Source organism: Leptosomus discolor, chromosome 4 (assembly GCF_034619465.1).
Source record: "Leptosomus discolor isolate bLepDis1 chromosome 4, bLepDis1.hap2, whole genome shotgun sequence".
Taxonomy (NCBI): Eukaryota; Metazoa; Chordata; class Aves; order Leptosomiformes; family Leptosomidae; genus Leptosomus; species Leptosomus discolor.
Window position 1 is genome coordinate 21,553,365 of NC_141394.1, and position 12,216 is coordinate 21,565,580.

The 12,216-nt window shown below is 42.6% G+C and overlaps 1 protein-coding gene across 19 annotated transcripts in view; it reads left to right on the forward strand.

Annotated features, from left to right (window-relative positions):
• The first annotated feature begins 462 nt into the window (after nt 1-462).
• Nucleotides 463-12,216, forward strand: part of ADGRL3 (adhesion G protein-coupled receptor L3) — a 268,359-nt gene continuing 256,605 nt past the window's right edge. For 14 of the 19 annotated variants that reach the window (XM_086463870.1, XM_086463871.1, XM_086463873.1 and 11 more), the window contains exon 1: nt 1,211-1,428. In XM_086463870.1, coding sequence (XP_086319996.1) covers nt 1,238-1,428 — 191 coding nt within the window. In that variant the 5' untranslated portion in view covers nt 1,211-1,237. Of the gene's footprint in view, nt 479-1,201; nt 1,429-12,216 lie in introns of those variants that run through there. The other 5 variants (XM_086463866.1, XM_086463867.1, XM_086463875.1 and 2 more) reach the window with 3 other exon arrangements.

Sequence of the window (12,216 nt, forward strand, 5' to 3'; positions counted from 1 at the left end):
TATATGCTGAGTTTTGTGGTTGGAAGTAGTACAAAATGGACCCAGAAGGGCACATCATCCCTGCAGCTGGAAACCTTTTTGGTGTGGGTGAGTTTTCATTCTTGTGGAGTAAGGAAGGGAAGGAGTTGGCTTTTGTTTCAGCTCATGGCTGGTGCACTGAGCTGGAAAAACAGTATTCAGTTCCCAGCTTCACCATGGATTTCCCTTGAGATCACCTGGAAGCCACATAACCCTTCTGCAGCTGAGATGAGAAAGACAACGCATAGCTACTTCATATGGATATTTGGGGGATTAATACATTCACGTTTGTTAAGCTGTTGAAGATCTTTGGATCAAAGAGGCTGTAAAGATGGGAAATATTATTGCTTGTTGTCATGTGAGTTTATTTAATAATACTTTAGGGCTTTGTTTTCAAGGCATCTCAAAGCATGTTTCTTTTTTCTTTTGCAAACTATAGCCTGGATTTCTTTTAAAACAGGTAAGATTTCTGAGAGCTCTTTAAATTAACTTTACAAGTCTGTGCCAGTATTGAACGTGCAGGCAGATCCAACATAAAGCTGAGACTGAACTTTAATCATACAGTGTCCCACATATTGGCCTTTCCATGGAAAATATCACTGCAGGGCCTAAACTTTGGGATGGTTGCCAGAACCCACAGGCCATCCCCCGGCACACTGCAGGCTACAGGAAAAGCCATTAGGCTCATGTTTTCTAAGGAGCAAGAAAAGGACCAGGAGCAATGCAGATGTTATTACATCTGCAGTAGGACAGATGTAATCTCGCTGAGCAGGTGGGATCCCGGTGCTTGGGTTGCTCATTGTCAGAAAATGTCTCCTGGTTGATCAGGTACAACAGGACTGTAATTTTCTATATCAAAGCCAACTAGCTTTTCACCTGGTAAGTAGAAGTAATAACAATGCCATAGTTGCTATTTATGTCTTTCGTTAGGGGATTTCTAAAGCCCTGTGTAAAAGGGATCATTAACTTCTTTTTGAGATGAGAAAAATCAAGTCAGTGAGTGGAGAAATGATTTCTCTGGGCAGTCATCAAGCCAGGGTTCGGATCCCATTTCTGCAGACTATAATCTCAGTGGTACTGACACTAACTCAGTACAACATATGAATAAAACGTGCTGCTAAACGTCGTTCCGGTTTTAATCCTAGCCTTAGTGTGGAAAGTAAATGTTTGCTGTGTTTCTGTGTTAATCCTTGCAGCTTTCAGCCGTGCCCCGGTCCCCATGGCTGTGGTTCGAAGGGAGCTGTCCTGTGAGAGTTACCCCATAGAGCTTCGCTGCCCAGGAACAGATGTTATCATGATCGAAAGCGCCAACTATGGGAGGACTGATGATAAAATCTGTGACTCTGATCCTGCTCAGATGGAGAATATCCGCTGTTATCTGCCAGATGCCTATAAGATTATGACTCAAAGGTATAGTATTTAATATTCTGTTTGCTGACTGTTGGTTTTTTAATCCAGTATGTACACACCAGTTGGTGTGTGTGTTTGCATGAGAAAATGCAGGTACTTTGTATGTATGTGCACAGAATTACAGCTATCATTGCTAAACTGTGGGTTTAAGAGAGTTGGGTTATTATCACACAATATAAATAACATTTCCTGTAAGTACTACTAGTCAAGTCATCTCGATACTCACTGTGTCCCAGTTTTACTTCTGAAATACCTAAATATCAAGGCACTTGGTGAACATATAAGTGAAGTCTTTCTCAAATGCACGTTCACTGCTTTTTGTGCTGTGTTCAAACAGATGGCAAATAATCTCCTTCAAACAATATTTTCTGTTTAGAATAACATTTACGTTTTTCAAAATACAAACAGAAGTCTCTGTCACTCATCACGTTGCCATGCTTAGTTTTAGGATGGATCTGAATTCCCAGTCAAGGACTCGCATTCACATTGGTTTTGCAGAAATCTTGCTAAATTTCTGTATAATACCTGCTGCTGTTAAGCGTGGCTACTGCATCTGGAAATGGTAACTGATGTACATTCCATGTAGAAAGACTCCTGTATTGCAGCGCCAGGGCCTAACAGTTGATTCCAACCTAGAGGTATCCTTGTTATGGAAAGCCTGTAACTGTTGCTGAATTTTTCAGGCTGTTTTCTGGCAGAAGAGGTGTTGTGGGAAGGATTCATAGGTCACAGTTCTTGACGTTTAATTGCATTAATTTCTCCTAATAACCACACATGAATAATTATTCAGTATATTTGGCTGTTAATTAAATAGCAATAGATATTAGTATTTCAGGGTATTAATAATGGTATTGACATAGGCAAAGTAGTTGCTAATTGAAGTCATGTCAACAGTGACCCAATGGCTAAAGCAGTGGAACATCTTAATGGAGTATCTTGCTGTTGTTTGCTGTGAGACACTTTGCACTAAAAATGGAGTTGGGTGAGCAACAGAAAAGAAAGTGTGAGTTTCATCTGTATTTGACATGCTAACGACTATTTTGGAGATCCCTTTAGAATTGCTCCACGTCAAGGATTTAGATCTCAAAATGCTGAGAGGTCTCATGAAAAATGTCCTTGTTGCTGCATATGGCTCCTATAAGCCCATTCTTTAAGTTGAACCTCCTTGCATAACTGGTAAAAGTCCTGTTTGTAGGACTGTGCCGATTACATTTTCAAGACAAGTGGAAAGGGTAACAACGTGCCATCAGCTGGTCCCTTGGATTCGGCATGGTTTTAGTGGAATTACTGTAATTCTCCTATTCAGGTTGTTAGTGGCTTCAAGCAGAAACCCTTAATCCTCTGCATATTGGCAGAATAAAACCATGTCATCCCCTTTGTGGACCATTACAGAGTACAAAGTATTAGTGTTTTTAAATATACATAGTAGCGTCCTCCAGGCGCTAGCTTCCAAGCCAAATGCAGTGCTCTGCAATCTTCTGGTCAGTCCCCACATGGAGCAAGTCTGCAATAAACATTAGCCCTTTGGTCAGGGAGGGCACATAATCATATTGTGTGCCCACGGCGCTGGATTGAAAACTCAGGTTGATTACTTGGCTCCAGATATCATCACTGCAGACTCAAACAGCTTAGCAGAGAGTTAGCAGGGAAGCACATCTCTGGGGCAAAGCATCTCTGTGGTAAGAAAGTGGTGCTGTAGAGGACTGCCACTGAGGGGAAAATTTCTTGCAAGGGAAAAGCAAACCCCTGCTGACTGAATATTAATATCTGTGGGGCCTTCCCTGATGCTGTTTATCAGTGAGGAGGCTCAGGAAAGGTGATGGCTCTTTCCATTTAAGCCATTTGATGATCAATTTTCATGAAGAAGTGTGCAGTCATGTTATTAATTGGGTATTACTGAGTTTCCTGAAAATAAATATAACCTGGTTCTAGTTAAAAGGCAGGTTTAAAAGGGGAAAAATACTCTACTTTGCATTTTTATGTCAGTCTCATTTCTTTTTTTAATCTTGGTTAATTCAAAGAGTTGAAACAATTTAAAAATAAAGCCATTAAAATGAAATATGTTCTTCACATGCAAACCAGTCTGCCAGCTCACAGCTCGGAGTATGCCTTATAGCTGAGCCTCTGAAAAAAGTAGTTTTAAAGGAAAATCGTGACAGCCTAGTCATTGTGGCACTAACTATGGCATTCTCTTCTGAAAGCCCCTACCTGCTAAACTAATCAATTCAGCAGTATTTGGGTGGTTTTGCAGATGAATGCAGGCTTTAATACAATAAGCTTGTCTTTGCTAACGCTGCAGGGTGCGAAAGCAGCTACTGGGAACTAAAGATCCTCGTGGCATTGTAACCCGCATGGTAATCGAAGCTGTCTGCATACGGAAAGAAAAACCATATGCACAGTGCATGCTTATTATGCATTGATTAATTATTGCAGTCATAAATACACAGTCGCCTTGTAGGTTTTATACTAAGTTGTCTAACTGCTGGCAGCTTTTAATCAGCAGCACTGTACAGCCGACTTAGACACTTTATGACATGGCTGTGGGGAGGGGGAGAGGGAGAGGTGGAAAGAAAAGTATGTATGAGACAGAGATGTTGTTAGTATGTTAGCTGAGGCTGTGAGTGAGTAGATTTATGGTAGATATTAGTGAATGCTCCCCCAGGCCACCCTCCCCCCTCTCCCCCTCCTCACCCCCTCAGAAAAATAGTTGAGCAAGAGTGTTCGTTTCTTCTGTATGTTTGTTTAAATTAATTTTGCAGATGAGTACGTGGGGTTATTTTGAAAGGGAAAGGCATAAATCTGATGGTATGTTTGTGGAGCCCCCTGAGCAGAGGGAACACAAGGAGTTCTTACTGCAAGTGTTGCTCTGAAAAATCTCTAAAATCTTCAGAGTATTGCTCCAAGTAAAGAACGTTTGAAAAACTTGTAGGGAGCTATTTTGTAGGAAATTAAATCTCTGTGGCCTAATTTGGTTTTTAACTTGCCAGCTCTTCCTTCAAGCATTTGAGTAGCAGCTGCCCATAAAAGCTCAGAAAGAGTGCTTTATGGACTGAATTTTTTCTGATATGATTAGAGAAAAATGTGTTTCCTGGTGTGTTTGCTTTGGAGAAACATCTTTTCGAGGACTGTAACAAACAACTAAATTCTAACCATGCCCGTTATAAACTGTGTGCACTGTACCATGGGAGACTTCACTATGTCTTCCCTTGAGCAACTGTGCCGCAAAATTAACATATCATCCATTCAAACAGCCAGGGTTCTCTGCGAACAATAGGGAAAAAGCAGCCTCCTATTCCCATAGGAGTTGCCTTTGTTGTTACAGTGTTAACACTGCCGTTTAGTCTGTTAAAAACACCCTAAAGAAAAAGAAAAAAAAATAGCTTTCAGCATGCTGTCTTGAATTTCTTGTGGATGCTTTCCACCACGGAAATGCCCAGCTCAGAAAGACAAAATCTGTGTATTACTTCTTGCATGCTGGTGGTTTCATTACAAGACAGTTGAGGTAGTCGCCTCATATAAGCGCCACACAAATTTAAGGCTGCAACACAGGCAAGGGAGTTAAGCATTTACTTGCCTCCTCCTTGATTCAGACAAATATGCCAGTGTGTACTTCTTTTTAAGGCACATGCTTAAGCGTTTTGGGGAACGCATGGACTTTCCTGGGTTGAAGCCAATGGAAGGAAGAAGACGCGTGGATCAGGCTTTGCATGTATGTTAGCAGAACTGTGCACTGTTGATACCACCTTTGTGTTTAACTTTGTAACTTGAAACAGTCTGTTTTACTGAGCTCCTTATCCTTTCCTGTAGGCTTTGACCTTGATTGTTAAAATGGAGGAGAAGACCAAGTAGCAAAGCTGGCATATAGGTACGCATAGACAGAACAATTGCATTTTTTGCCTTAAGGACAAGATCAAGCCTTTCCTTTTGCTGTCCAGATATCAGGAGTAAAGGGATCCTTGTCTACCCCAACTATTGTCTGCTATTCTTAAGCTGAAGGAATGAAGGGAGGGGTGGAATAATAAGGAAAAAAAAAAAAAAAGAAAAAAAAAGCAGGTGTAACAGAAGAGCCCGGGGAGAAAAGTTCACAGGTCTCAGGAGCTGTTCCCAAACTCAAAGCAAAATTCCTTCTGCCTTTTCAAAATTTGGAAGGTGGAAAATGTGGAATGCTTTTGCTGGGAAACTCTCGCATATCCTCAGCAGCTCAGAGAGCTCAATTTGCAAAGGGGGCAACTTTTGCCTTTTGCCGCAATAGAGCATTGCAAAGCTCTTGTGTGCCACTGTTGCCACTTCTGGCTTGGGGATGAGGGCTGAAAGCTGCTAAGCTCCCTCTTCTCTTCACCTCTGAAAGGAGAACTGGACCCATATTGTGTCCCACAGGCAAGACACCTCTTGCCCAGAGCTTCCCGCTGCTCTCAAGACAGAGAAACTGCAGCTCCTCCAGTGGACGATGTGTAGCCTGCACAGTGCAGTGGGACGTGTACTCTCTGCTCCACTGCAGCTGGTCACGGTGCTGTCTGCCCCCAGCAGAGCACCCTGGTGCGGTGCAGGTCAGGGCCTGGTAGGTGGGTGCTGCAGCTCTGCTAGTCGCCACTAGCTGAGCAGATAGAGAATTTCTGGTACCTCTGCAGGAGGCCCAGCTGGCAGGTACTAGATGCCCTGCTGGGCTGCAATTGCTTAGCTGAGCTAGCTTTCTTTAAGTTCGAGTCTAATCTGTGTGGTTTGTCCCTGTGGTTTCAGTATGGGCATCACTGATGAAGCCTGCAAGTCAAGACCTAGAGTTAAAAAAAAAACCCAAAACAAAAAAACAACCCAAAAAGTGCAATTAAGAGTGTAAGACTGCTGTCAGCTGCTTGATGCTCTCAGATTCCCGTTTAGTTTCATCGGAGGGCTTGATCTTTTTATCTGAGGAGGGGCATTCACGACTCTCCCAGTAGTAGTCAGAAGGATGGCAGCAGGCACTGTGCACAGGATGGGTGAGACAAAAGAAATTGTATGAACCAGCTTGCATTACACTGCAAAGATTTTTCATCTCCTGAAGGGCTGTGTTTTGTTAATGTTTTTGGTTGATGACCTGAAAAATGCAGGAGTCTGAAATGAGTGCCATTATTATTGTAATAATATTGCATCTCATGGTGTGCTGTCATTGTTGCCATCAGCACCTGTGATTTCAAGACACTTCTCAAATGCCAGTGATCTGCTCTTGCGTTGGAAATAAAGAAGCGGGGTTGTCTGTATTTTACAGATAGGATAATTCATGTTAATCATTCATGAAGTGGCCACTGGTTTTGATCATACCAATTTTGGGATGTTCTCACAGAGATTTTTATATTAAGTAGCTTGTCCTGGTGCATGTGAAGAGGATGCGCAGGACAAGGAGAGCTGCAGACCTGGAGGCTCTGTAATGACAAGGCTGTCAGTAGGACTGAATTGCAGCAGAGTTGTGTCAGGCTCTACAAAATTAATGGCCTATTTCTCAAAAACCAGCCCCCTGCTTAGACGTTGTCATCACCTCTGACTTGGATACCGAATGTCCCATTTAGTAGGAACTCCTCTGCCTTCCCCTGCATCCTGAGTACATTTTACAAAGACTGCCAAGATACTACTCATTTTTCTAAATTTGTTATCACACAGATGGCATGGGAAGTACATTTCTGAAGGACTGAGATGTTGCAATGAGAAGCTAGGTTTTTTTCTTCCTGGGAAGTGTGACTCTGGTACTTTGAGATCACCACGTGAAAAGCATCAATATGGAAAAATGCTAATGTTTCAGTTAAACACTGGTTTCTGTAACCAGTAGAAATGAACAGGGAATACTGAAGCTTACGTTCCCTGGATTCTTGATTTTAAAGGCTATACAACAAGCTTCACCACTTGGTTAAACAATCTATTTTCTCACCATGTGGAAAGATATTTTAAAATGAAGCAAAATCTACTAATCTCATCTGCACCTTAACCCTGGGACAAGGGCACTATTACTAAGAGAGGAAAAAAATTTTAAAAAGTAAAAAAACCCACCAGTAAGTACTAGTGGAGCAGTGTGCACTGAGCTGTTGAATCACTCTAAAGAAGGTTGCTACTTCCTACCCTGTACAGTCTTAATTTATCCTGCCTCTTCCTTTCCTGAAAATGCTGTCAGACCCAAGCAGGGAAGTAAATTCTGAAAGCGACAGCCCCCTGGAATTGCCCTGGTACCCTAGTAAATCAGGGCTTGTCAGCCCAAGCATCTTGGCTGATTGCAGCTGCCATGGTAACAGATGAGGGGAGGCAGTAGTTTCTGGAGGTAATTAGGTTCCAAACCGTGGAACACTCTGTAGATCAAAAATGATGCTTTAGGTTTCCCCAGGTACCAATTGGAAACCGTGGCCAGCTATAAAACATCACATTAAAAATAAATAAATAAATAGTTACATTGTGCCACGGCTGCTGGTTTTTGGTTGCTGTTAGCATGTGACTCCAGTGCGCCATCGTTTGAGAAAATCCAGGCTAGAGCTGAGAAAGCAATGTGCAACCAGCAGCTTCTGTGGCCAGATGGAAAGGCCTCCTTGAAGCATAGAGGAAGCTGGAGGAATTCATCATTGCTGTTTTCCAAGACTGTTTCAGTTTGCCAGTGATTTGGTTTTGTTTCATTTCATTTTTTACTCCCCTCACTGGCCTTAACTGACAAAGAGAAGACGTGGGATAATCTCTTGGATAAATCATGTCTTGAAGCGGCCTCAGAAGTGCTGAACACATGATGTGCTGAAAACCATGCAGGGAAAAACCAGGTTTATTACTCCATCCATTACTCTACTAGTGTGAAAGTTGCCAGCTTCAGCCTATCAGAGGGAAGGGACTGGCCAGCCCTTGGCAGCCTGCTGTGTGTAGCTTTTGCCAGTGGGAGAAGACCTGTGTGAAGCATGCCCCTGTCATCTGTTTTTTTCTGAACGTTTGAGGCTTGTTGAGAGCAGCAGCTACTAATTTGTACCCAGGGAGGATGTGCTGAGCAAAGAAGGAGACGTTGCTGACAGTAGCGTCCACTGGTTGAAACATGTACTGCATTTATTATGACATTGCAGGAGGTGGGTGCAAGCACATAGGAAGCCTTCCTGTGACTGCAAGGAGGGCAGTCAGGGAAGATGCAGCCCTAGGCCCTTGAGTATTGTTCTCTGCTTTTTCTGAAATGTGTTTTGTACCGTGAAAAGCACTATTCGAGGTGCCCAAGGAGCAAAGTTTAAAGCCAGGCATCTGCACGCTGCCCATGGCACCTCCTGCCCGTTGCCTAAATTGCTGAAGCGATAAACATCAAACATGCTTCTGCTCAGTCTTGCTACATCTTCAGTCCACCTGAATGTGACAGCCTTACGAGGCTATTGCAGGGCTTGGTCTTCATATGCTTGGTCTTTTTTGGCATGAGGCTTAAATTGATTTAGAGCATTGCAAGGTAGTGCATAAGGTTTATTCAGACTAAATGGACGTATACTATGTTAAGAAGAAATAATTTGGTTTGAGTAGAAAGATACATGCATGCTCCTTCTCCGGTTAGTCTTCTGGCTAGAAATAATGGCTAGAGGGCTGTGAGGTAAGATCACTTTGAAGTAACGCATCTATATCAGTTTCTTTTGCTTTTTTTCTTTCTTCTTATACAAAAGAGCTCAGTTAGACTGTGCCTGGGGTCAAAATTGGGTTTATACACAGGGGATTGCCTATTCTCTAGGATATTTCAAAGCTTTCATTCAGCACATTTTTGACTGCATCGTTTGTGGAGTCTTTGGAGCTTGAACTCCGTATTCTGCTCCAAGTCATGTAAAACCAGCACTGTCTTGTACCACACCCTCTCTAGTATGCCTGGGATGTCTGTACTTCTCTGCAGGGCTGGAAACACTCTCTTCAGACCTCACTCACTTTTGCACGCTTGCAGTTTGGCATCCACAGCACAGCTTTGCATTTTGTTTGATCGTTCTGCTGATAACCAAATACAAACAGGCAAAAAGATGGGTGTTAGACACAAATCATTTGCTTGTCAGTGTCAAAAATATGGACTGACGCAGGCAGTGTTCCTGGATCATCAGTTCAACACGGTCCTTGAATTTAAGTGTGAATTTTGTTAGTGAGATGAACTGAAGTTTATTTCAGCCTCTTTGGGGAAAAGGGGGAATGAATGGTTTTTATTGGAAGCAGTGACCCAAGAAAAGGTTTTGCTGCTGTTATGATTCAGGAGAAGGATTTTATATATCAGTAAGTGAACTGTGTAAGAGATGCTGGGCCGCATCTCTGATGTAAAGGAAGGGCAGGATATGGAATTTATGATTAGAGCCATCTTCTATGCATTATGCATAAGATAATACATTGGTGTCAGTTATGTACAGTGGAAGCCTTAATTCAGCTGGAGTCCTGCTGACATCGTAAACTGGGAGACAGCAAGTAGTTTATGGGCAGTAGTAGAGCCTCCGGTCTGAATTATGGCCTCAGCATTCGTTCCGTTACTGAGAGTTGCAGTTTGTAGTAGGCAGTATATTACGTGCTTTTACTCAGAGTAGGACCAGTGACAAAGAAGGAAAAACTTTATTGCAGAGATGCTGTGAGGAATGGGAGATGGAGTTATGGGCAAGAGAAACGTAGAAAACTATAAAACTAATGCAAGGGAAGAAGGGAGGATTTGGAGCTGACCAGAAGAAAAGATGCCAGAATGGGTATAGGGTTTCCCCATACAGTCACTGGTCTGCCCTCTGTGCCTTGTCCTGCCTGCCTCAGGGCAGAACGTGGCATCCCTTAGTGGGCAGGGACTGTCTCTGCCTTTTTTCATCCTGATCCCACGTAGTCAGAGATGGGCTTTCACCCCAATGCCCAAGATTTTTAGTATTCTTTCTAGATTTTCTTTGTTAGCATTAATTGGAATTGCTGGATATTCTTGCTGTCCATGTAAATGGCCAAATCCTTTCTGAATCTTATCAAGTCCCTGGTCATGATGACTTCCAGGAGCTCTAAGTCCAGCAGGATAATAGCTTATTGTGTGAAAAATGATTGCTTTTCCTCAGGTTTTAATCTCGTTGCCATCCCTCCTCTGACTGTGAAGACAGATGCATCCAAGCTAATTTTTCTTTTCTGTTCGTTAGCTTGTATTCATTTGTTATATTGCTTCTAACTTATCTACTCACCAAGGGAGAAAGTTATGATCTTTCAAATATTTCTTCTTATGGGAGTTTTTTGGGTTTTTGTAATGAGTGTGTGAAGGTTCTCGTTGTTTTTCCCTGAATACCCTTTAATTCTACATTGCCACATTTGAGACAAGATGAGCTGTACAGTGTTCCAGTTCAGGCTGCATCATCTACCTACATGAAGTCAAGATGTTACATTTTTATTATTATTTGCATTTACACACACACACACACACACACTCCTGTGAGACCTACTCAAATGCTGAAAGTTTTCTCTATTTTAAACAAAACTGAAAGGACAGAGGAGGGAGAAAAAAGTAGTTTGTGATAGATTTGAGAGTTTGAGGTCATCTCTCTTTGGAAAGCCTGCTTCCTCTCTTCCTTTCCCCGAATGGCTTTGAATTACGCAGAATGTCCGATTTCACTCAAGAGTATTACAAACCACACAAATATAATTACATCCTTCCCCAAAATGCCTATTCTGTTTCTGATAAATTATTAGCTCTTTTGGTCACTTGGAACAGGTTGTTCTACTGAAATGATCACAGTGGTGCCCAGCCAGCACTGATGTAGAAGTGAAGTTTGGTCCTTGATGCTAATACTAGCAGATATGTGGAGTAAAAAATAACAGCAACCATTAGGTTGGAGGGAGCAAAGTTCTGGAAAAAATACAGTGCTTGTTGCAGGTGCCTGGGGTCTGAATCATTCATATCAGAGCACTATGCTCTCATCAGTGATGTTGGTGGACTGGAGGTGTCCTCAAGTTGGTACCTCGAGTGATTTTTCCCATGGGTAGCAGAGAATTGCATGTACGAAGGCAGATGAGTAATCTTCACTGTTGATATTTGGGGGAGCAGGGGAGAAATCTTTAGGATCTCTCCAAAACCTAACTGTGTCAGAAGAGTTCCTTGTCTCTCTTTTGAATTACTGACAAGGTTGCTGACAGCTGAACACAGGCATCTAATGTCCGAGACACCTTAAAAAAACCCAAACCGCTTACCTATACGTACGCACAAAGTATATAGGTCACCTTCAATGCAGTAGGTTAGACTGAGCTCTGGAAAATCAATTTCAGTTGATTAGTTGCACTTGTAGCTAGATGTAAAGAGTTAAAGCCAGGCACCAAACAACGCAGGCTAACGCCTGTTGTGTCAGGCTGCGATCCAGAAAACACTTTGGTGCTTGTGTAACGCCATGCGCGTGACAGGAGCTGTCTGAAACCAGCAGAGAGGTAGAAGTGTTCCAGAATACCTCCGAACACTTTGTTTTTGTGGCCTGGATGGCATCCAGGCGGTGAAAGCACCCGATGCACCACCTCACCAAGTTGCTGGAAGTCAAGGGGACCTAGGGGCAACTAAGCAGCCACCTACCGCGTGCATTAGTGAGTTGGCAAGCCAAGGGTGGATCTCATCCTAGGCACCATTTCACCCCTTCTAATGACTATAGTCTTCTATGCCCAGAGGTGGCTGAAGTGAAACTGAAGTTGTAAACGTTTGTCAATTATTTGAAAACTAGAAATACTCTATAAAGAGTGAAGAGAGAGGAAGAGGGTGGAGGGGTATTTTGATAGTGCTTAGCATCCCCCAAAGGTATTTTTTGTTGGGAGACTTTGGGTGGGAGTAGAAACCTCTAATAACTAAAGTATCCTTCAGGA